The sequence below is a fragment of the Merops nubicus genome, unplaced genomic scaffold, assembly GCF_000691845.1.
Source record: "Merops nubicus isolate BGI_N331 unplaced genomic scaffold, ASM69184v1 scaffold1360, whole genome shotgun sequence".
NCBI classification, from domain to species: domain Eukaryota; kingdom Metazoa; phylum Chordata; class Aves; order Coraciiformes; family Meropidae; genus Merops; species Merops nubicus.
Genome location: NW_008581958.1, coordinates 253,695 through 279,716, shown reverse-complemented (window position 1 = coordinate 279,716; position 26,022 = coordinate 253,695). Strand labels below are relative to the sequence as shown.

At 40.4% G+C, this 26,022-nt stretch overlaps 1 protein-coding gene across 1 annotated transcript in view; it reads left to right on the top strand.

Moving 5' to 3' along the window:
• LOC103768880 (protocadherin-15-like) overlaps positions 1–26,022 on the top strand; it is a gene marked incomplete at its 5' end in the record, with an annotated part of 190,564 nt that overhangs the window by 51,665 nt on the left and 112,877 nt on the right. Inside the window, 3 exon segments of the mRNA XM_008936046.1 lie at positions 6,650–6,778; positions 22,018–22,323; positions 23,514–23,738. Of these exon segments, the coding sequence (XP_008934294.1) occupies positions 6,650–6,778; positions 22,018–22,323; positions 23,514–23,738 (660 nt within the window).

The following is a 26,022-nucleotide window of genomic DNA, read 5'->3' as shown; positions in this document are numbered from 1 at the left end:
GCGTGGAGCCCCCCCCCCTGCCAGTCCTGCACGTTTGTCAGGCACGTTTCTTGAGTGTAATGCTTTGCTCTTCCTTTCCCACAGAAGGTCTCATCTTTTATATTTTCTTGCTGGACATGCAAGGTTTCAGTTTCCGGGGGTTTACTTTGAGAATTTCTTCTGTGTGTTTGATGGCTTTTCTCTATCTCCTCACCAGGCTTTTTCTGATCTCTTTTCACTAGTGTAATTATTGACTCCAGCCTTGTCTTTCCCTTCAGCCTCAGTCTGTTCTCTTTCCTGAATTTCTTTGCAGTCTAGCTGGCTTTATAACTTTCTTTATAACATTCTTTATAACTTGGAGAGGTGTAGAGGGTCAGTAGATACCACTTCTAAGGTTTTCATGCCCTACACTGCAAGGAGACAAGCTCTGAAAACACCTGAGCTGATAGGAACACACTGGAAAACAGTAACATGTCCCCCCATCCCCTTGGTCTGGTGGACATTGTTTGCTGTGGTTTATGCAGCTTCTGTGCATTCAGAACAGTTAGCGACCAAGACCATAACCCATTGTACGTGTTTACCCATCACCTTCTTCAGCTTTGTTGCTTTGCTGTCCTCTTCCTTTGCCAGTCATCATTAGATTCCCATTACCAACGCCACTCTTCAGGCTGCTGCTCTCCTGGAGCACTGACCTTGGACAACACGGCACTTTAGCTGGTACATTCTTCATGTTTATCTTGTGCTGGTCCCCACTGCTGCCAGTATCTCCAGATCTGAGCAGCTGTTTCCCCTGCTTGGTAAAGAACAGCTGTTATTTTGGATGTCATAGTTTAACTGTAGTTTTCTTGAATTGACTAGAGGTAAGTCCTGATATGCAGATCAGAAGCATTGTTTACAGTTTCTTTTTCAATCAAGTAAGGCGTTGGGCTTTGCTTCAGATTGTATTATTTGTAAACTAGTTGCAACTAGAGATGATAGAGTTTGTCTGAATGAATAAAATTGCTCAACATCAGAGCTAGGAATGTTTCTTCTCCAAGGCATAGAATGCTCTCATCAATTCCCAACTTCAATTTAAATGGCAGGGTACAAATAAAATAAGTCAGAAGTGAAATTTCCTATAATTTATCATCCATAACATTTATCAGGGCCTGGCATACTTAGGACAAAAGATATTTGTGGAGGTGATGTAAATGTTACATTTATTGCTTTGGGAGGAATTATATACATAAGAACTATTTTAGTGTCCCTAAGACAGCTATAAATTGCAGCTGTTGATCTTTTGCTTGACTTAGGCTTATTCTAAAAGAAAAGTAAACACGGTTTGCTTCAGTAGTAAATAGAAAATGCCGGATGTGAGGCAGTGCTTTTATTTTCCCTGTGTGGACTTCCAGTGATAACCTCAACACTCCTTTCCAAACCACACTTGACAAATCTTTTGTAGAAATGCCTAGATTTAAACAAAGCCAAGGCAGGTTTTTTTTCCTTCCTTTATTACCTTGGTATTTGCATGAGGAGTCTCTGTGTGGTTGATAGACAAAACCAGTTGTGAACTACGGGTCTCTCTCATCAATTTGGGGAACCTCTGAAGTTTGGTTAAAGACTTTCCGTGGTGATTAAACATACGTCAAGAGCTTTAGCAAAACAGCAGCTCTGTTTCATGAACAAGTGTTGTTTTATTGTCTCTTTTAGGATAAAAAGTAGTAGTAAAACACAGCAGCTTTTCATAGTTCCTCAAGAAAGTTGTGAAATGCTTAGCTTTCATTCTGAAGTATGTTATGGCCAAAACAGCATGTATACAATCAGAGGGGTAAATAAAAACATTCTGGCTGCAACTGATTCTCTTCAAACATCTTTTCTTCAAACATCATCTTCTTCTCTGTTCATTTTCCACAAACTTTGCAAGGAAAAATCTGCCTCATGCTGCTGGTGTTTCTAAGCATTGACTGAATTTTACTCTGCCTTATGCAGGTCATTGTGCAGTGGTACAAGAGTAGAGCCAAACAGAGGACTGTAATATTGTAGGGAGCTGGGACATAGGTTCCAGATACATGTTAAAACACTTGATGCATGAGAACTGGGGAACGAGGAGTAATTCAGTCTTGTTTTGAATCTCAAGGCTATGAGGTGTCCACTGCAGCTCTTTTTTTTTTTTTTCTTTCCCCTCCTAACAAGACAAGAAAGTTGACTTGGCAGAAGTAAATGGGCACCCAATGAGCACTTGTCTTTAAAAAGCAGCACCCCATCTCTGTCTGTGCTGGAGGTTTCCTGGGCAGAAGAATTTAAGCTAGTGAGGTAGAACATGAAATGGGGTTTATGTGACAGGGGGAGCAAGCTCAGGCAGCCACTGCTCCCTGCAGTTGAAAAGCTTAGCAAGAAATTGTGGAGTTCCCTAACAGTATAGAAAACAGACTTTCATACAAAACACAGTGACCATAGCTTATGGCTAGCCCTGAACATCACTTCTAGGCAACGACTGCTTAGTCAGTGTGATCTTTATGTTTCTAGTGACTTTCTACATTATTCACAGATGATTGTGATCTTACCCATATAGCTCCATGCTGCAGTTCTGAATGAGCCACAGTAATTTATTCTTGCTGTCTAATAAAGGCAATTTCAACACATTGGTCTTCAGCTGTGGCTTGCAGAGAGCTGAAGCAAATCTTTGGAGCCATCTAATGGGGATATTAAAATGTTGATACTATGTAATGGTCTTTGATTATTTCAGTTTCTGACATTAATGGCACAACTTCTTCTCCAAGTATCTCAAGGAAATAAAGGTAGCCAAAAGAGTACAATTTTATGTCAAAGGTTGACATTGCTCCATCAGTGAGATAAGAAGTGTTCCCTGTATTCAGCTGAAATAGGAAGAGTTTTGAGTGTTCCCATATTCTTTCGTGGTCTCAGAGTTTGTTGCCACTGATTTAAAGGAAGAGAACTCGGGGGCATTGCTGCTAACCCAGACTTTGTTTTGAATACTCCTTTTGGTGATCTTGCCACTGAATTTATCCACTTTTGATGTGTCTAGTTGTGACTAATAAAAAAATGAGGGTTATTTGAAATGTTGGTCTTATTACAGGATCATATTTTACTACCCTTGTAAGTTTAGGAAGAGCAGAAAGCTTATTTATAAAATAATTTTCCTGTTTGGCATCTCAGTAAAATAATATTCATTTGAAAAAAAATAGTTCTTTTTAATTTGTAAATGAAAGTTTAAGTACAACTTGAGACTGGGTATCTCTGGGTAACTGGACACACACTATCCTGTGTGTCCATGTTGGCTGGCAGGTAAGGTAGGATGCCTGAGAGATGGTTTTGAGCTGGGTTTAGAAAAACACTGTCATTTAGGAGAAGAGTTCATGAGAGTTCCTCCTAACACGTTGCTGTGTTTATCTGAAGTAAATGTGACCCTTGCCCACCATTGTCTTCTGTACAGAAGTCAGACTTGTAAGTAATTTCCAAGAGGAGCTTTAGTTGGAGCATTTGGTCCAGAAGTTACCAGCCTCAAAGTCAGGTGTGTGTTGGTGGCTCTTCTGAGAGCTGCTGTGGGTTGGTTCAGCGTCATCAGAAGAAACACACTACAGATTATCACACACATCACATTAAGCTTCTCTTGAATGGAAAAGAATTATTTTCAAAATGAGAATTACTCTCTTAAGCCAATGTTTTTTATGCCATATTTCTCTCAGCTTATTAAGTCTAGGAATTTTTATTACCCTGTATTCTGTGGAATCAAGTTAGCTTCAGAAGATTGATTTACATTCAGTGCGTGTTGCACATCAGAGCAAACATCCTGGAGTGTGTTTTGTGTTGACAATAAGGCATAAATTGCAAAGTACATTTTCCCTTATATAAATTGAATAGGGGAATGGCAGTTTCAGAAACAATTAGCAAATAACTGAGCATAAGCAAATACAAGAAGCCAGCCTTTTTGATGGTTTATTTCAAAACCTTCTTTATTAGTTACTTTTGAAGTATTAAGTAGTTATTGTACAGTGCTTACTATGGATCTGATCAGTCTTCTGCAAGTGGCTCTGTACAAAAACTGCAGAAAGCCTGTCACTCTGCAAGAGCTGTGTTGTGCATGGAATTATTTATGCCACCGGCGTCTGTTGGGATCTGCTCTCTGCTGTGCTGATATCAAGCAGGGCTGCTGAGGAGGCCTGCCTAGTGCAGGCAGCACCTCAGCGAAGATGTGGGGCACTGTGCAAGCTCACCAGCTACGTTTCTAGCTACAAGAGGCAGCCAACTCCAACACCAGTGTCTGGGCCCCTTGCCAACTCTGAAGGTTTGAAAGGTGAAGGAGATTGACCTGTTAGAGGATCTCTCCTGCAGAGAGTAAGTTATCAAATGGAACTGGCAGCACAGCAGTGACAGCATGACCAAGTGCTCTAAGATAGTGAGTACAGTCGTTGTCCTTTGTAAGTGCTTTTCCCATGTGGCAGATGTAAAGAGCTTGACCCTTAATAAAAACTAAATTATAGTCTGCATCTGCTGCAGGTGGTTGCTGGAGGGACCTATGGGGATGTAAAGCAGCTCCAGGTTTGTTACCTAGCAGGTGCTGCGCCAGAAGAAGGTGTGGGTGTACATTCAGACTTCTTTTTTGTTGTTTTTTTTTTTTTTTTTTTTTTTTTTTAAGGGAGCATGGTGACAGGTTTCTCTGTGAAACCTGTGAGGTGCCACTTCTGAGCAGGTGGGTAAGTGTTGTGCCTAAAGTAAGGGACTTATTCAGGGGTTCCATCTGCTGTGACCGTAACGCTGGGTAGATGTCCCTTGGCGTAGCCTGGTGGGGAGTAGTTGAGGATCAGAAGGTATCTGGATGTGGCACAGGAGAGCTGGTTTAATGCACTGTGCTGGATTTTACACTGCACTTCCCAGCAGCACAGATGCTATTGCAGACAGGATGCTCTCACTGGGGAGCAGCACAAACCAGCCTCTGGAAAACCAGCCTTAGCAGTCTGCAGCATCAGCCTCAAGCTTCACGCTTCTCCCTTACTATACCTGTCCAACAGGCAGTATTTATAGAATGAGATGTGATTTTAATTTCTTTTCACATGAACTGAAGGAAGTCACAGGCCACAGAAACTCACACGTTAGCCTTGGCTTTTCCAGAGTTATATTTATAAGGTATAAAACAGGGACGTGTTTTTGTTGCTCTTGTCTTTTTTGTTCTTCTTGCCACAGTGTGTGAATTCATGAGGCTCAAACTGAGCTATTTCACCTCAATGCAACACTGTTAAACTTGAGAAACAGGAAAGGTAAGAGATGTCAATGCTTAGAAGTATTCTGAAATAACTAACTACATGAAGTGGTTACTGTTAGCTGATGTGTCTGTTTCTGTTATGATCTTAAGCTGCAATAAACTTGAAGCTACACTTCTCAGTGGTATTTGCTGCTGTGCTGGATTTGAATTTATTCACTAAATATATCTCTGATGGCAAAGGTGTCAGCATTTTTTGAATTTATGGTCCCTTAGTTTGGAGGAGATCTTTAGGATCATCAAGTCAGCTGTTATCCCAGCATGGCCAGGGCACCACTAAACCATGGCCCTCAGCACCACTTCTCCACAGCTTTGAAACTCCTCCAGGGACACCACCACTGCCCTGGGCAGCCTGGGCCAGGCCCTGACAACCCTTGCAGGGAAGACACTTTTCCTCATGTCCAACCTAAATCTCCCCTGGTGCAACTTGAGGCCATCTGCTCTTGTCCTATCCCTATTTCTCTGGGAGAAGAGACCAACCTCCACCTGGCTCCAGCCTCCTGTCAGGGAGTTGTCAAGAGCCAGAAGGTCTCCTCTGAGCCTCCTTTTCTCCAGGATCAACATACCCAGGTCCCTCAACCACTCCTCACAAGACTAGGGCTCTAGATCCTGCCTCAACTTCATTGCCCTTCTCTGGACATGTTTCATCACAGGAATTGATTTAAAATATCCTAATATGTTAATTACAGTAATGTATTAAATACAATCATGCGTTGTACTGTATCTGAAAGACTTGGTATATAGAACCAGTGAAAAAGGATCTGACTCAGGCTGTGAAGATCGGCAAAGCTGATTGCTTTGATTTGGATAGAAAATCCAGTAGGGAGCAGAGATGTATTTTGTTGAAATTTTACGTGTATTAAATATAGTTAATTGTACTGTTAGAGTTGATGTGCAGATGCTTAATAGCATGTCACCATGACACGGGTGAATGATGACACAGATTGCTGAGCTCACTGTGGAGAAACATGGTGGTAGCATGATTGTGCCAGCTAATAGGCTGACTGATCATCTCAGGAGCTTATTTTGATTACTAATATCAGTAATTTCTTTCCAAATGTATAGCTCTGGCAGTTTCTCATACTTCTAGCTTTTTTCTGCACTCAGAATGGAAAAGCCTTAAAATACTGTGTGAGGAAAAAGATACCTGATGTCCTTTGTGCATTTCTAATACAATATTCATTCTCTAGCCATTTCTGTCTTGTAAGAGAAGGAAGTTAAAGATCAACTCTTCAAATGAGTAATGATTTGTGATTCACAAAAACATGCAGAAAAAATTTATAATCTCTTTGCCTGCGACTTTGGACTGGGTGGGTCTAATAAGTAGCAGTAAATTTGCTGATCGGTTGTCATCTGCAAAATGAAAGATATTCAATAAAGATAATTTGTTCATAATGTTATCTTCCTCCCCAGACCTCAACTGCTACTGTTAACATAGTGGTGACGGATGTCAATGACAACGGACCAGTTTTTGATATGTTTCTACCTAAAAACCTGTCTGTACAGGAAGAAGAAGCCAATGCTTTTGTTGGTCAAGTAAGGGTAAGTTATTAATTGTGCAGAGTTCAGTTGATTATTTTATTCCCTAAACTGTCCAGACTATTGGGAAAGAGCAGAAAATAATTTGTTCTATAGACAAATGCACATTAAAATGTCTTAAGTTTTACATGCAAAGTGTCTGTTGTCAGATTCATTTATGTTAACAAAGTTGTCTTTTGGGTTTTAAAATATGGAATTGATTTTCTTTTTCTGTATGTTTTAAAAATAGTACATTTCAAAACTGTTTTTGAAGACATGCCACTGTGAAAGCTTGTTTGTAACAGACCTACAGTGTTACAACACTGTCACCACATTTTTATACTCTTACTGATTTCTTTAAAAATATTTTTCTAGCGTACTGAACAAGTGGCATACCTACATAAAATTGTCATGCGCATATAAAACTTTAAGGGCATTAAGGGGAAAAATGGTTAAACTGTTGACCGAAATAATTGATTACCTGCCATAAAAATAGATGGTGCTTGGGGTATTGTTAATGTCAGGGCTTTGAAGTTACCTCAGTTTTTATAACAGGTACGGGTCTTCGTGGCTACTGAATGCAGATTCAGTCACATGAAGCATACATCACTTTTTTGGGCAGTGTCAGTTTTTCCTAACATCAGGTGAAAGAAGAAAGTATGAATAGGGTGGGTTTCTTTAACTAGCAGTTGAACACAATGTATCATCTTTCCTTCAGTGTTGAGTTAGCACCAAGGCTGGATGTAATGTGTATTTGGAAGAATGTTGTTTTTCAGGAATTTAGATGAAAAATATGCCTTTCTTTCCAGTAGCAGCCATACCGACAGAAAATGTGAGCTCCTTATCTGCTGTATTAGCAGTAACTTTGGGAAGAGTAGAACGTTTTCAGTAGCATATAACCACAATAACCATGTTTCTTTCCAAATTTGTGTTATTCAGTAAGACACCATCAGTGTTTCTTGTCTGTCATCTTTCTCATTAGTGTTCTTTTTCAGTGAACTGTAGTTGTTTTCTGGTATTTATAAACTGAAAAAAAATGATTTTTTTGGGATAGGTTTGTGTTTCCTTCATTTCTTTACTTATGGAGTTCGCTTTTGTTCAAGTTAAACTTTAGGTTTTTTAGGCTTCTTGAGTACTGTTTCATTTACATTTAGACTGAAGTGGTTCTACATATGCTCATGCTCTGTAACCTGGTATCAGTAAAGGTGGGTGCTGCTCTGAAGCTGTTGATGCTTAGGTGGGATTTTCCAGGGAAATAACATTGTCATCATGGATGAAGATTACAGATTTCCTAAAGCTTAATTTTATTACACTAGACTGAAATATCAGCCACATCAAAGGCTGTTTTGATGTCTTGGATGTACAGAAGTTAGAATCTCTGCAATCAAATCTGTTTCCGTAAATCAGTAACTTAATGCTTTGGGTTTTGTCACTGTGTTCCATCTTACGTGGTCAGTTTTTTGTTTTGCATCCTAAAACGTACAGACACGATATTTCCAATCACTACCAAGTATCTTTAAAATCCATTCTGTGTTTTGCTGGGTCCCCTCAAGGTGCAATAGTCTTTTCAAACACTGGATTTGGTCTATTTTTAGCTTAGATGGAACTATAAAAAGAAAGAAGTTACTGCAACAGAACCTCTTGGTCTTATCAATTAGTCTGATTTCTAAGTTGTGTTGTAATGAAAATAGTGAAGGCTTGTGATAGCTTATTGCTAGTTGTGAGATGACAAAGTGGTTATATCATTTATTGTTGTGGTTATTACTAGTCCTAATTCCCAGTCTCTGGATGGAAAAAGCTTTCTCGTTATAGCCAAACCACTTCATGTGGTTTCTATTGTTTCATATTCACAAATGCAAAGAGATAATGTAGAAAAGAGTGATTTAGGCACTTGGAATTTTTTTTGGTTTTACTGGCTTCAGTGAAGTTATTGAAATGATGATGAACATTTAGGTGTAGCTATGGTGTTTGAGGATAGTCTTTGTTAAAGACTGAAATAGCTTTTGTGGCGGTGTTGTGCGTCATGATACATTAGAACCATGGTAGGTTATGGGATAGGTTTCTGTGGGAATGCATTTTGTGCAGAAGCTGTAATGTGGTTGAAATATAAAGGCCTATTTTAGATGAAAATAGCCTGGTGAAAGAAAGTAGACCTTATTGTGTTATATGTTTTCAGTACCAAGAATTAAGCTGCTGACTGGAAAGCCTGCTTTTCAGAATGTCTTTTAGTATATTCACTTCAAACAGAAACCTGAAATCCACCAAAGTAAGCAGTGATACAGATGATTTTTAAAAGGAAAAAAAAACAAAAACAAAAACAAAAACAAACAACCCACCAAGTTTTTTGGCGTCCCTTTCCCTTTTGCTTTCTGTTTGGCATGGGGAAAAACAGAGCAAGAGTAGTTTTTATCTTAAGGCCCAAGAAGATGTGGGCTGTGCTGCTCATTGAGACAGAGCACCTGGTGATGAAGGCAATGGAAAAGGGCCTCAACTACTTTGACGCCTCGGGTTTTTTTGTTGGTAAAGGTTTGGTGTCAGGATCATCAGCTGCCTGAGCTCAGTGTCAGCCTGGGGGAGGAAGGTGCTATCCACAGTAAAAGATGATAAAGTTCTGTGCTGCTTTAGGAAGTAAGATATGAGCAATGACCTAGATGCTGAAGGATTGACCAAACAACCTCCAGAGGCCCCTCCTAACCAAACCGATTTTGTTTCTAATCCACTTACTATTTGAATGCATTTTATAGTGAAGTCCATTGGTTTTGTTCACATAATATGCACCAAAATCAATTATTATATGGGTTGATTTTTAACAGCAGCTACTATTATTATTGTTATTTTTATTTGGGTTTTTTCAATTGCCAGTTGATACCATAGTAATGCCAATAAATCTGGTAATATATTCTATGATGTCAGTAAGCAGAAAGGCAAAGCCAGAACAAGTTTATATTAAAATGTTAGAAATAGTCTAGATAACCTGAACAGCTATTTAAGTGTTCTTACTATTCTTGACTTTCTATGTGGACTTTTTCTTTTGTCTCCTGAGACCATGTAACTTCATGTCTCTTGCCTGCTCATCTGTTCTAAATAAGTGATGAATCGTGTTCCCACTCTCCTTCAGTTCCCTGTCCCCTCGTACAGGTAAGGTTAGAAGGAATTGGGGGTATGAAACAATCAGGTCAAACACTCCTGCAAAGCACTCCTGCCAGAGATGTGAGATTTCTGCACTCTACTTTGTTTTGAGTGGGAAAGTTTGGCTTAAAAAGGGATTCCCATGGGGGCTTAGGTATCATTTGGGAATTTGTTTCACAAGGAGACGCAGGACAAGGGCCATGAAAGATGATCTGTCAAAAAGGGGAGGGCGTGTTAGGGGCAGGGAGGCAGCAGTGGCATTCTGAAGTGCTGTCACCACTGATGGCTCTTTGTCTGCCAGCTGGAGTTCCTGAAGGCACTGGTGCAGGAGAGCTGCTGCCTGTGGGGATTTGAGGAGCGTACTGAAGATCAGAAGAGCAAAAGCTAGAAAGGATAAGGCTGCAAGTGTAGCGGATGTATTTCAAATCCCTTTTATTTTACACAGTGTTGTCTAAATTGGGGCAGTTGGAGGTGTATTAGATTCCCTGCTGTTCTTTCATGTCTGATCACGGGGATCGCCCAGCAAGACAGGAGGAGAATTGCTGCATGAAGTTCTCTACAAAGGACCAACAGGAAAAAAAAAAAGCTTCAAATGGGAAACTTGAAAATGAAATTCAGGCACCTTATTGCCTATTGCAGTCTGCAACAGCTGAGGTTCTGCTGAAGACAGGGCATCTTGAGTGATTTGTGCTGTATTGTGTGCTATTTATCAATACCACGTGCACAGGAGGTAAAAAAGTGGAATGAAATTTAGGTGAGGATCAATATATCGACTGCAAGACCTGCAGACAGGTTCACATCCTTGTTCAGCAAAAGACAGTACCAAGTACTTTGTTACAGACTTTAAAAATGCAGTCTGTGGTTAAATCAGAAGCTGTTGACCTGATGGGGCCCAGGAGAAGAAACAAATCATTCAGCTGAAGTTTTTATTCATCTCTTTTTTTATATTTACCCAGATCCTTCTGCACGCACCCATCATTTCTTTATTGTTGGCATATTTTAGTGTCACTGATGAGCACTGGTTGAAATCTCCAGTGTGAATGTGTTGGTATCAAGGGGAGATAGCGACATGAAAGGAAATGAGAAGGAAGATACAGTTAAATAGTTACATGGCAGTGGACAAACCAACCCCTAATCGGATGTTCAAGTATCACTGGACCTTAGATCTTCCCTAAAATGGAGAAAGTATAAAAAAGCTCCAATGATGAAATTGGTCTGCAGACAGTGTTGGATACTACCTCTGTCGTCTGCTTCTTTTTTTTTAAATGAGGAAAGAAGTGCTTAAAGAAAGTTGTTCTTCAGGATGAAGCTATTCTACGTACCAGAAAAGTGGGCTTTGGAGAACTTCTTTGATTGTACTGAATAATGGAAATATTTGAATTTTTTATTTACATTATTAATGTAAATTCATACCTGTGTTATATATCCAATAGCCTATCCACTACAGAACAAAGCAAGGCAAAATTGTAAGACAAGTGGGACTGAGACAGCCCATATGCCACCAGACTACTGATTCCAGACATTTTCCTTTAATGTTGTAGAAGTATTTTAAATGTGTTGTGTAAAGAAGCAAGTAGTCACAGATCAAAAGCCCTGTTAGGTAAATGGCAACATAATTCCATTTCATTAGCATTCAAAAGTGGCTATCAGTGAATTCTCTCTTATCTGAATTCATAAGGTGGCAAACCATGCGACTCTCAGGATTTAAAGGCCAGGTTAAATTTCACAGATGTTGGTAGGGCTTGTTGCATTGCACTAAGTGACCTCTGGGGATCCCTTACAACAACGTGACTCTGTGTTGCCGTATACAGGAAAGCTGCTTCAAAGACTGATGAGGTATTACCTGACAAGATTTTGTTGTAAAAAGTCCAGAAAAAAATCTGGCTTTACCTAAATCACTGTTGTCATGTTTTCTGTGTGAAGGCTCATAGCATGGGGTGTGATTTCCTGCAGCCTGCACTGCAGATGACACTTTACCTGTATTAAAAATACCCGCTTCTGAAATTAAATTCTCAGATCTCCTGTAACTTTAGACAAGTTGTAGTAAAATTAGAGGTGGTCAAAAAAGGGCAAGGCCAGAAAAAAAGGGAGATCTATTGGCAGAAGGGGAGAGTCTGTGCAGAAAATGAATTAAGCTTTCGGGGAAGGGTAAAATTGCAGCCTCTGAAATAAATCACAGAATTCCAGCATGGTAGGGGTTGGAAGGGACCTCTGGAGATCAACTCATCCAACCTCCCCTGCTCCAGCAGGGTCACACAGAGCAGGTTGCCAAGGATCACATCCAGGTGGGTTTGGAATCTCTGCAGAGGAGGCTCCACAACCTCTCTGGGCAGCCTGCACCAGGCTTGGGCCACCCACACAGGAAAGATTTTTTTCCTTCTGTTCAGGTGGAACCTCCTGGGTTCCAGTTGGTGCCTGTTGCCCTTTGTCCTGTTGCTGGGCACCACTGACAAGAGTCTGGCCCCATCCTGTTGCCCCCCCCCCCTTTTACTCTTGATCAGCATTCATCAGATCCCCTCTCAGTCTTTTCTTCTCCAGGCTCAGTGGCCCCAGGGCTCTCAGCCTTTCCTCTCAGATACGCAGAATGAGCCCATGGCTACTGCTCACTGCGTAGTACAGCACCCAACAACATATTTTAATTTTGTCTAATACAGATAAAAATAACATGAGCAGCTAGGATTTGAAAGTCAGACTCCATAAAATTTAATCAGTCTAAAACTGGAGAATCATAGCATGGCAGATAGGCCAGGACCAGAGAAAATTCAAACTTCTGTATTTGGTTCAGATGTGTGCATCTGTATCACTAATACCTCTGTTACTGGTTAGTGGTGTGACTATTGCTGTCTTGGTACCAGTAGGAACAAGGTGCATCTTTCCAGTGCAAAATAGCTCTTCAATTTTTGTTTTTGAGCTTCTATTTGTGCTCATTTCTCTAACTTGGGTCATCACAAAGTCATTTTGATAGGACCTTCATGGCATAATTTCCTTGGAAGCTTATTAAGAAAGTTCTCTGCGTGGTAGGTTGCAGAGGCCTTTAGGAAGGCTTTTGTTGCAGTGTGCCTCCTGGAGACAGAGGTTTCTGATGCCTCTTTGTCCCCAGACAGGGGCACACATCCAGAATTTTCCACCTTTCCCAGGTTGTGGTTGGCTTAGCCACCACAAGACCAATCCCCTAACACCCACTGGACCCCTGACCTGTAGGTAACCCATCCAGGTATCCTTACAGGACAATGCCTTTGTAAACCCACCTACCAACCTGTTAAAAACCCCTGGCCCCAAGGCCACATGCTCTTTCGCTTCTCCCCTGGGGTGGGTGCTGTTTCAGTGCCTGCCTCAGGTGGTTTTGTTTGTTATTTTCATGTTATTAAAACCTTTTATTTTGGAAGAAAGCGATCGTTGCCTATCCTTCCTTTACTCGCCACTGCCCTCCTCTTCGCTGACGACCACCCTGGAGGTCACACGGGGGTCCCGCTGGGGGGGTTTTCTTCCCGGGCAAAACCAGCGGGTTTAAAACCCCCGGCGAAATATATTTTTGCTAAGTTATAGGCTTTCAGCACCATTTCCCTTGAGTTCCATCTCCTCATAGAGATGCTGGTGACATAAAGACTTCCATAGTTTTGTGTTAGACAAGACCTTTTCCAACAGGGTGCAGATATGGTCATATCCTGTCATAAGTGCTTTAATTCTTGCTTCTTGCCCAGCCTGTATCAGTTTTGTCAGCTCCTAATACCCAATCAGGTTGGAAGAACTGTAGCTTCTCTGAGTTGCTGCCGCCACAGAGCCTGCCTTTAATCTTCCTGGTGTGTGTGACACAGCAGGCTCGTGTCAACTTAGCTGAGCACTACTTTTAGAGTTGGGTGCAGAGGAGGTGCAGGGGTTTGCTTTTGGTTTGAGCTAAATAATATCATAGAATCTTAAAACTGTTTTGGTTGGAAGAGACCTTTAAGATCATCCAGTCCAGCCACTGACCCAGCACTGCCAGGTCTCCACTAAACCATGTCTCTCAGCACCACTTCTCCATGGCTTTTATGCTACATGCTTTCCTCAGATTGACACCTCTTGTGGTGTATCTTCTTTTTGACCTAGAAGAGGTTATGTAAGAAGAATGAGAGATACAAAAAATGCTAAGTTCTATGAAGAGTGGCCACTATGTACTTAATCTTTATCTTTCTTTCCCCTTATAGTCTCTCAGATTTTATAATTAGCTCTCACAATAATTATCAAAGGTTGCATCTCTACTTAGATGGTGAGAAGAAATGAAATGAAATGAAATTGTGCTGCTGAAGTCAATTCCACCATCCAGTGTGGTTCCAGTTGGATTTTTACCTGTTTGTTAACAAACAAATTCCTTCAGCCTTGTGAAAGAAAGATGTTTCAAGTCCAAACCCGTGGCATGAGAAGAAATTGATGTGGTTGCAGATTTCCGCCTTAGCCCAGCAGTGCTAGGCAGGAGTGGCCTCTTTCTGCTGACACCCCGAGGGGCTATGTAATTCCTGGAGGGTGTTGGGCAGTGTGCAGCTGCAGCCTCACACAGCTCACATAGGTTTGAAAGGCGCCTCACCATCTCTGACATGATAAATGGGATAACTTTTCAAACTAAATGAATATCAGAAGTGGTGCTCTTGTCTTTCCTATTTCCAGTATTATATTTCTGCATTAATTTACATCTTTGTCTTCAGAGTGATAACATTTGTGCTTTAATGCAGTGGAAATTTTGATGCTTGTTATCTGAGAAGCATTTCAACCATTTTCATGTTCACAGCAGTTGATGGTTGAGACTCCAGGGATTTTTGTATGGAAGGAATACTTATTTTTGTCTGCCTGACACCTTGCAACCCGGCGTGGTTTATCTGTTTCAGCCCACTGCCATAATAAATCTTCTGCATCAGTAGGTTCACGTCTCAAATACATGTCCATTTAGTATTTTGATGGCTGATTCTGTTTGTTTAGATTTGGCTGTTCAGATTTCTGTCACGGGGATAAGAAATGATGGTTTGCCTGAGCTTACCAATTAGAATGGTTTATATTGGTCCTGCTAACTTTTGACTACAGTCCCTCATCTTATCATCACAGATCTTCTGTGACTTGAAGAACTGTCTAGATCAGTGATTCCTTTTTTGAAAACTGCCTGGTAGAAGAAGTTGGAGAGTTTTCTTGTGATACATGTCAGGTGTCTTTTTTCTAATGTGCAGACTTTGTGGCTTTTATCTCTAATAGATACAAGAAAACTAATTTCCTTTAAGTATTCATCTCTGAACAAGAGAACAGTGTCACTAGAATGCAACCGAGGGTGTTTCAAGAGTCTGACTGGCAAGATAAATAGTTTCAAAACCAAATGTTGGCTGTTACATTCCACCTTGGATTCTAATTCTAATGTTCTCTAATTAGGTGGGCTTATGAGGAGAGCCAGCAGTCTACAGAAAAAAACAAAAATGGCTTTAAAATGGATTAACATATTAGCAAAATGTTTGGGAGCCCAGCTAAATGTGGAAATTTTAAATAATGTATCTCATCTGTGATTTAGAAAGGTTTGTGTTTTGTTTTTGCTAGTATGTGTATTCATGGGTTTAATCTCAGAATTGCTTGATCATATCATTGCCAAAGAAGATGCTCATCATAAAAGCACCAGGCAGTGCAAGTCTCTAAATGTAGGATTTGGTTGTGTGCCAGGCTGAAGAAAGCCTGTCTATTTTCAAGTGTTACAATGCAATTACCTTTTGCAGCAGGTTCACCAGTCATGAAATCATGTGTTTGCATCCATGAGATTTCCAATTTTCCTTTATTTTAATTTATTTTTGCTTGTAACATTTTAACTGTTCTTACTGTGTAGTTTTACTTAGGGTCATGTTTAATTGGTTTCCAAACTAACCTTGCAGATGCATTGGAATTAGCATTGGCTATGAAAGTAATTATCAAAGGTTTTCCCATCTTGTATAATGGCTAAAATATGTCAGTAGTTAAAAATTGATGATGTGTTACCTTTGACCTAACAAATTACTCTAAGTATAGTTATGAAAAAAAAAAAAAAAAAAAAAAAAAAAAACACTAAACTGATATGATTATTTGGTTGTTCAATAAAATACTTTTTCTTTTGAGAAGTTCTTGGGGGATGTACACAAAACCTGTAGTGTTTATCAAAAGTGTGTGTGTAAGGCATTAGTCAGTTCTCTCGACTTTTGAGGAGATGCCTCAAAAATTTGAGAATGATGCCCCTGTGCGAATGATGCCCCTGTGTTTCATTTTTGCCTTTTTGTTTTTTTTACACCCAGCTCTGTCCTGGCCAGTGACTGATCATTGCATTTGCCCCCTGGTATTACAACGTCCTGTTTCATTTTATATTCTTATATCATCTTTCTTCATCAAGTCATTTTCTGCAGGCCAGTAATCTGGAACATTTCAGATTTACCACACGTTGTAACTAGGCCTCTGTCTCTTCTTGCAGTGTAGTGTTAAGTTCTGCTTAAGTTCTGTGACGTGTTAGAAATGAAGTAGCAGAATCAAGTTAACAAGCCCTGTGTCTACTTCTGGCTGAAAAGGAGCACAGAGCAGAAGCATTATATTATTTCTTATCTGAAACTTGTACAAAACCTGCAGTCCTTTAATCCTACAAGTCTGTAAAATAGGTTGTTTTTTTTTTCTCTTTTACATGAATAATGTAATTTAAATGTCAGTTTTATAGGAAGTTCTGCAGAAATGAACCCTTGTAGGTTTTGGGGCTGCAAGTATCTGTAATATAACTGTCTGTAATGGGCATACAGTGGTGTCATGTATGTTCAGGACTGTGACTTATTAATCTAGCTACGTGAAGCAAAAGGAAATCGTGTGCCAAACTGTTGACAACACTGGGAGGACAAAGTATCTCCCTGTTTCCTTACTTCTTTTGGCATTGTTTTGAACCTGGCTGACAGAAACCTTTTAAAACTGTTGGTACCTTCTAATCTTTTCCTTTGCTTGAAGCATGTAGTGAATGAATTAGGGAAACAACAGACCATGTAAAAGAAGGAAAAAAAGAAATGAAAGAGAGGAAGAGCCTTTATGAAATCTAGGGAAGAAGGAAAATTCCAAGCTTTTATGGGTCACTGATTTTCTCCTTAAAATATTTTGAAATAAAATACCAAGAGGTCAGAAATGTTTTAAATATCTGTGGCCTCTTACTTTTCATTTTGCCCTGTGAGCACAAACAAGTGCTCAAATCTACCTGAAAAATAAGTACAAAATCTGATTTAGCACTCCCACCCACACTTGTTTTGCTATTTGACATAACTGAGGGGCTTGGGAATCTTCTAAACCCATAATAATAAAAAATTAAACTCATTAAACTCAATAATAATTTTTTTAAAAAATAATGTTTTCATCCCGGTAACCCAGCTCCCACCATCAGCACCCTCTGTGTCCTCAAGCACAATTTCTATCCCTCCCTCGAGCTGTGGCATTTGCTGGAATGCTGGAGAGGCTGTATGGAGATCAGGAACTGTTATTAGGGTGGGTTGGGATCATGAGCGACTTCTGTCCCTGAAGAAGACCTGAAGGAAAATTTACTCTGGAAGACATTGGGATGGTAGCAAAGTGGTCCCTAAGAAGCGTTTCAACTTGCAGCTTTAATGAGGGGATACCTGTCACATTTGCCTCTGCTTTATAGGCAAGAATGAATAACACCACCCTGCCTTATTCTGCTGTTTTCCAGCCCCAGCCGTCTGAGCATAAATCCTCAATTAACCTGCCTCAGTCTTGTTACTCATTGTGAGCAAGAGTTGTGGGTATTAGCAGGCAGTTTCTTTTGAAAAGAATGATAATGATGTAATTAATATTGCTGACATTTAAGCACTTGTCATTATATTTCAGAGTTAATGATCCTTCAAGAGATATTTTGGTAATTCAGATCTCCCAGAATTGTGTTTTCAAGCTGTTTGAGATGGAGGAACGTAATTTGTTACTCTGGAACACTGTTAGTTTATATTCATGAGGATTTCATGGTAGCATTGAGGCATAGTTGGTAATGCAAATTTAAACTTAGCTCAACAGATAAAGGCTGTCACCTTTATGGTATCTCCAGTAAGTGTGGGATGTATTTTTTTGGGGAAAAAAAAAAATAATGATTAATTTCTTTTCATAGGTTTCCAGGTTTGTTTTATCATGCAGTACTTTGTAACTTAGCCTCAGGAGAGGTGGAAATGAGAGTAGTCATGTGGGTCTGAGGACCACATTATTCTATGTGGTATTCTATGTATATTCACATGTTATTCTACTAGAGTAACAGCAGCCACTCTTGAGAGGAACATGTTTTTCCTAATTCTGAATAAACACAAGGAGATGGGAGAGGTAGAAACATGCATCTCATCTTTCTGCATCTCTTGTCGCATCAGTGAGAGGAGCCAGTCAGCAAGGGATTGTTTTGCTGCTTTTCTCTTTCAGGTTTGATTTATACTCTCGCAGATGCCCTGAGTTTAAAGGAAATAAGTTATGGTAGACCTATGTAAAACAGGCTCCTCTGTCCTGACAAGATCCCTTTCGGTTAGGCCGCAGCAACTTAAGTGAATTTATGAGCTCTCCAGCTGTGTAACACTGGCATAGTAAATTTGCTTGTCGGGCTGTTGGAACCCGTTCCAGTAAGAGCAGAGGAAAAACCAGAGGAAACCTTCTGAGCATGCAGAGGGGTGGTTCCGAATTCTTCTTCTTTTAACCAGAACAGCAAACCCAGTGTCATATCCTGTCCATATTTACCAAGTGTGTTGCATGTGATTGCAAGTGCTGAAACAGCAAGATGTGTTGGGAGGTCTTGGGGACAGTATGATGATGGGTGAGAACTCAGGTGTTGCTGCAGTGCTTGTGTGATGGCTACAAGTGCCTCCAGCTCCTTTGCTCCCTTGCTTCTTACCTGACTCTGCCTTTACAGGCACTGGAACGGATACTTCCCTTTGATGACGATAGGGGTGAGGGGAAGGAGGACTTGAATTAAGGCTGGATGCAACAGAAAAGGTCTTCCAACAGAAAACAGGGCAGCAATGAGTACGTTCTTTCTGCAGTTGTCTGGTCTTGACATCCCTCTGTGGCAGGGGGAGAGTGAGTGATTGTCTTTGGAAATGTGCATTAATGTGTGTGCTGCCCTCAGCTTTGGCAGCTGTAGCTTATTGTAGGGAGGAGAAATGTGTCCTGCACAGCTCCTACACATACACGCAAGATCAGATGCGTCGGGGTTTGAGGCCACGCTGAGACAGAGCCTGCACTGTAGGGTAGAGAAAGAAATTTGGCCAGCTCTGTGCATGACATTTGCCTTGATCTTTTTTACTCCTAATGGACCTTACCTATTAGAAGAAAATATTAAGAACATTGGTGTAGCCCAGAGAAAAGTAGTATCTCTGATTTGCATTTTGTTGTTAGGACTGAAAACAGACAAGGGAGCTAGTTGCTGGAGAGCCCTCTGAGCTAACGTCCCTTCATTCCTCCTAGCAGATGGATGTTGGGAGCAACTGGAGAGAGCACTGACTAGAAACGTCAGGAGCAGATGGCAGAGTCAGAACATCAGGGAGAGGTTCTTGAGCTGAATTTGTAGTGTGCTGTGGCTCAGCTTGAGGAGCATAGACCTGTAAGCAGGTACTCTGAAGCTTGGATTCATACCTGAGTTGTCTCTGTGCAGAAGCTCAGACAGAGCCTGGAATGTCATAAACCCAGGACCACCAAACTTGGTTTATACTGAGACAAGCTTGTGACTTGCTGTGGTCATTAAAATGCTAATTAATGGAGATCTTAAACTGTTAATGCAATTTGGTACAACAATGCATGACATTCTGGACTTTCCAAGTCGCTCAGGGTCACATAAGCCACCTAGAGGTAGGTTGGACAGTAGAGCTTCTTGTAGCTTCTCAGCTTTGCCATTCTCATCATCTGTGCTTCTGCATGGTGTTCATCCAAGATGACCAGCACGAAGCACTGCCAGAGCAATGGGATAGTGGTTTTGATAAGTAGACAGTAGTCATCTCTGGTGTGACACCAAAGACAGAGGAAGAAGCGTAGAGAAAAGCTGATTTTTTTAATCTAATAGATAATTGGAGAATCCATATGGTAGAAATTTTAGTAGACAGAGTGCAGCAAACTTCTCTTTGAGGGTTCAGTCAGAGCATCCTTCTGAAATTTAAATTGGCTCTCTACTGTGGAAGCACAGACTGGGATATGTGAAAATGCACAGTTAATGCTTGTCTTCATGTGTCTCTGGCTGACTTCTCACCAGTGTTATGGTGGTACTGTAACTATGATTATTAAAGCCAGTTAAACTAATTATTCGTCTGCTACTCCATGTGGAAACAGATCAGTCCTGCAGAACACAGAAAAGATGTTTATGACCAAGAATGTACACAATTGAGTTTCTAACATACATTGTCATGTTTTTAGAAACCAAATTGCAAAGCCTGCCATATATTTGACAGTAATTTAATTTACTTTCTGAAAAAACAAGTTTGTCTATTCAGCAACATGCTTCCAAATTCCTCTTTAAAAAGAATGCTACCTGGTTTATTCTCGTTTCAAACAGTAGTAGTATTCCAGATTACTTGTAGAGATTTTTGTGGCTTTTTGTTTGGTTGTTTAGTATCAATTTAATTGCTCTAATATGGCTTTGGCTTAAATTAGAGGCTAAGCAGGATGACTGACCTCACGTATGTGTTGGAGATGACATCTTAAGAAGGTGAATAATGCTGTTGGTGTCTTGTCCAGAAGCTCTGCCACTTCCTCTGCATTTCCTGGGCTTTGCTTTTCTTTCAGTGGGACTAAGAGTCTGTTACTGGATACTTGAAACTTCCCCCAACAAGTTTTCTGATGGTTTTCCAGTATGTCATCTAGGAGGTCTTTCTGCCCCAAATCAGTTATTTCTACAAAGGAAATAGAATTGATTGTCAACTAAGCAAATTCAACCATATGTTGAAAGATGTCAGTTAAAAGCTGTTGTCTGTAGACTGGTCATTATGAAGTTGTAGCCATTACTGCTTAACACATTGATGCAGGGGGAAAGCATGGGGAAAATATTCTTATTAACAATTTTAAATAACTTTTAATTGATTTCTAGGAAGATAAATGGTTTCATTTCAAAGTCTTACAATTAAGTACCTTCACTGGAATTAAATGTTCATGGAAACTTCCTGACAATTGTTCTGATAACCAAACATGAAAACCTCTTATGATCTTCCCAGATGTCTGTACCCTCATTCATAAAGTCAAAAAATTGAAAATAACTTTGCCTGCAGAATGCCCTTTGTTTAATTTACATAATGTTATTCATCATTCCATAATTTAATTAAGAGTAGGAAAAATAACAGGTCAGCATTCAAACTATATTGAAGACTTGGTAGCTCTAGGGAAAGCACGAATTTTGTCCATCCCTATAAGGGCAGTTATGTAATAGCACGAATTATTTGGCTGATAGGGAAGTTTGGGAACAAAGATAGCAGCTGAATAAAATCTAAATAGTTTTCTGTGGCAGTCATGTGCTGCTTCTGAGCGTAGAAGAGTAAGGATGAAATGTGATAACATTTGGTTCTGAGAACGTAATAAACAAACTATAGAGAATGAAGTAGTTCTTCAGAGAGCAGCAATTAAAATATCACTAAATATGACAACCATGTTGGGTGAAAAGAAATTTTCTAACTAATGTGCCCATTTTAGCTATCTTCTGACTATATCCATCTTTCATGGAAGGAGGTACTCTGTAATGATTTAGGCAGCAATGAAATACCCAAATCAGTGTAAAATAAAACTGCGCCTCAGACACCAGTGGGTGCCAAAAATACTTCAGCATTAGAAGCAACTGAGGGCTTGACTGTAAAAGCATCTACTTTGTCTTCTGTTTAAGTGCGTGTTTGTCCAGGGCTGAGCAACCAGTTGTATATTTTGTCCTGAAGTCCAGCTGGATCCAGTAAACCTACCTTCTGGCAGTGCAGATGAAGGGATTTGTTTCTGTGGGATATTTTATCTTCAGTAAAATACTAGAGGGAGGCAAGCTGCTGTAAGGAGGAAATGCTGAACAGCCACAAAAGCATTAGTCCTCTGTAGAGTATTGCTCTCCCTTACCTCGTTACTCCTACGAAGGTATGGCCCTTGTATTTCAAATGTGGATTAAAACATGGCTCTTTGTTTTGTGTTTGTAGGCCACAGACCCAGACGCTGGTGTTAATGGTCAAGTTCATTACAGTTTGGCAAACTTCAACGATCTTTTCCGAATCACATCAAATGGTAGCATTTATACGGCGGTGAAACTGAACAGAGAAGTAAGGGATTTTTATGAACTTATTGTTGAAGCAACAGATGGAGCTGTAGACCCCCGCCGTTCAACACTCACGTTGGCAATCAAGGTGCTGGATATTGATGACAACAGCCCTGTTTTTACTAATGCTTCCTACACTGTCTACGTGCCAGAAAATCTGCCCCCAGGCACTGTCTTCCTGCAGATAGAGGTGAGGAAGCGTTATGGAGTGAAGGAGATGTTTTGTCAATGTTCTGCAGCACTAGGCGTGGTCTTATTTAACTTGCCAGTGGTACTGCAGTAAAAGCTTGCAAAGTGGAGTAGGGGAGGTGATGACACTTAACAGACTGAAAAAATTCAGGACCTTTAGAGAGGTACATAAAAATACCTTGAAGCTGAGGTTTATTCAGAAACGAGCAATTATAAAAAAAAAAAAACAAGCAACCAAACTTAGGCTGCTGTTGTCGTTCCTTGGAATGTTGTTTTACAAGTTTAAAGTGCTTTTGATTTGTGTTTAAAAGCTCATCATAGTGCTTCTACCTGTTTATGTTAGGGGGAAAAGAGAGCTTTATCTCAATTGATTTAGACATTTAGATCAAACCTAGATGTCTAACCTCACTTTACAGTTAATGGAGATAAGTAGTTGCTTCCAGAAGCAATTTATCCAATACCAAGATATTATCTAAGATAGCTGGGAGTAAAGTGGGCACCTGGACGTGTTGTCTTTTCTTCATTGACTGTAAACGATACTCAGACAAACGAGAGTTAATTGTTCAAAGACGAGCTAGATCTCTAAAGGCAGGTGAGACTCCCTGCCTGCAAGTAGTGCACATGTCCTCCTCCTGATGTTGTGGTTGGCATCCTTTAATAAGAAGAATCTGCCCTGAGACAACTTCAGCAAGAATGGGTTTCTCTGAACTTGATTGCGAATGAATCTAATGTCGAATTACAGCTAAAGCAATCACATAATGCTCCTTATCCTGATGAAAATTAATATTTGTTATCTAAATATTGGTATGAAGTAAAAACATCTGTGCTGCCATACAGGGTAAGATCAAAGGCCTGCTTAGTCCAGCAGCCTCTCCCTGGCAGTGGCAGATATATCGCAGGTGCCCAGGGAGGAGAACAAGAACAGACTGAGCTTCCAGTGACTCTTGCCCAGAACATGGTGTTCGTTTCCTGTGGCAGGTAGCTCTGGATTTTATAACCTTAAGTGGATTTGTCTTCCTCGCATCGTGCAGTGGTATTAAGTACATCCAATACTATTAAAAGAATATAAAGGAACAGAAGTTGTCCACAGTAGTATGCTTTTTTATGTTCTTCAAACCTAGTAGGGATTTTTTTTTTGTGGAAATGGATTTTGTTTGGGTTTAATTTTGTTTTCCTGCTGGCATGCTCTAGGCAAAGGATGTTGACCTTGGCTCTGATGTCAACTATCGGATACGGACGCAGGAGGCGCTGCAGTATTTTGCACTCAACAAGTACACGGGCGAGTTATCGCTTCTGAAGTCCTTGGATTATGAATCATTCTCTGACACAGAAGCAACCTTCACCTTCCTTGTGGAAGCCTTCGATAGCAAGGGCACTATGCCTCCTGGCCTCGCTACTGTCACAGTGAGGGTAAAGGTAAGAGCAATAACTTACCAGTTGATTGCGTCCTCTCCTGTTTGTTGTAAAATACTTCATCAGCCCTTACAGCTGCCCCAGTGAAACACCACAGCACCGTGGCACTGTGTCTGCGTTCCTGCTTTTTTCACTTGGATGAAGTTACTGCCTCTTTCTGACAGCAACTTGTTCTGTCAAATGTATGCTTTATAACAGCTGTAATTACTTTGCAGTATGCAGTTGCGTAGTTAAATCTTGGATCACAGATTTATGAAGTACAAGAACACCTGACACATATATAAACATTTAGTCCTTTAGAATCCCTGAAAGGTTGAAATAATGGAATTGTTTGCAAAAAAATGACACCGTCACGTTTCAGTTTAAGCTCTCATAAATGGTAATTTTATGAGCCATTCAGATGTATTGAGTGCTGATCTGACACACCAAATCCCATGGTTCACATTCTGCTGCTTGAAAATACAGAGCTGCAAAGGAACAGGCTTATTTAGTGCTCTTGCACAATGAATTGTAGGCGGTGAGTGACAGCAGCATCTCTGGGTGTCAGTTCTCTCACTAGTAATGTGGAGATAATGGTATTCTGTTTGATCCACAAATGAAAAGCGTTTGTAGCTGAAACATTAGCACTTACCCCTCTTAATTAGGTTGACGTGCTTGTGTCCAAGAGGAGAGGGTATTTTAGATGCTCTAAATCATGCCTCCTTGCATTTAGAAAGGTGCAGTTCCGGAGCCCGTCAGTCGAGTCCTTTTGTGCAGTTGCTTCATTTTTGTGGACTTGAAAGTGAAGAACTGTGAGCTGTGGGAGAGAAGAGGGTTTAATTACTTGTATTTTAGCTAAGAAGCAAAAATTGTAGCAGGAACAAAAGCAGAGCTCACAATCATGAACTTCCTATCTGACAACTTCAGTCTAAATGTGAGTCTGTAGAAAGTGTTTAGCATATATGAATCAGTCTTGGGTTCAGCTTAGTTTGTATCTGCAGATGCTGTGAATTGCCACATGATTGTGAGTAATACTGTTTGTCAGTCTCTACTGAGCTCAGAATGATTTTAGGGCCAGTAAATGTCTCCCATTATTAGTTTTGATGACAACATAAGCCTTCTACAATGCTTCTGTCTCTGCAAAATTTATCAGACTGAGATGGAAGTCACTTCTTTCCTAATAGCTTGCACTCTTCCCCAGCAGTTTCCAAGTCAATCGCAGAAAAAATGTGGCTTTTGACATTACTCCCTCAGCCTTTTCTGTTACACTTAAATGGAGGAACTTGCTCAAGCCTATTTTTTTCCTAAAAGAAACTTTTTCCCAGCACAGGGTGTTTATGGAAGAATTAACTGTTTGGGTGGCTTTGTTGGCTTTTTGTAAAGGTACTTGTTTTCAAATAGGACCATGCGCAGACAAAAGCTGTAGTCTGTCTCACAGGGCTGATGTGGCTCAATGATTGTGTGTTTGTCTTCAATTCGTTCATGACAGGGTACAGCAGAGCAATATGGTTCAGCTTGGTGGCCTTAGTGTAACAGCAGCTCGTGCACTGTCAAAGGAGGTCATGTGGGAACAGGGAACTTAAGAAGGGTCAAAAAAAAAAAGGGTTTCTTTTTCCTGCAAACTTTTCCCACGCATGAGCAACAAGAAAGGAGCGTGATGATACCTATCATGGAATTAGAGAATGGTTTGGGTTGAAAGGACCGTTCAAGGCCATCTAGTCCAACTCCCCTGCACTGAGCAGGAACAGCTTCAACTAGAGCAGGTTTCTCAGAGCCCCATCCAACCTCATCTGGAATGGTTCCAGGGATAGGGCATCGACCACCCCTCTGAGCAACCTGGGCCAGGGTCTCATCACCCTCAGTATAAGAAAATTCTAGTCAAAGCAGTCAAAGATCTAGTCAAAGCAGTATGTGAGAGGCTGGAATACTGGGCAGGAGCCAGGAGCAGAAATTTCCGCAGTAAAAGTTGTTAGGCTGAGGACAGAACAGGTCTTGAAAGTCAGGACAAGCAGCTTATATTTTAAATGAGAAAGAAAATAAATCAAAGAAATTGAGTATTGTCATATTGAGTCACAGGCTGACTTCTGCAACAGATCAGTGAACAGACCTGAGTATTTTATATATTGGTGGGATTAATGTGATGCTTAGATTCCAGCCTTGAGTGACAGGTAGAGCAGTAGTTTTTTGAGTGGCAGTTGAGAGAATGAGGGGGACTTGGGGAAAAAAAAACACGCTTAATATTTTGTTGGGCAGATAAAGAGTTATATGTCAGATGGGAGGAATTTAGAACCTTGGTCACAAGAGATAT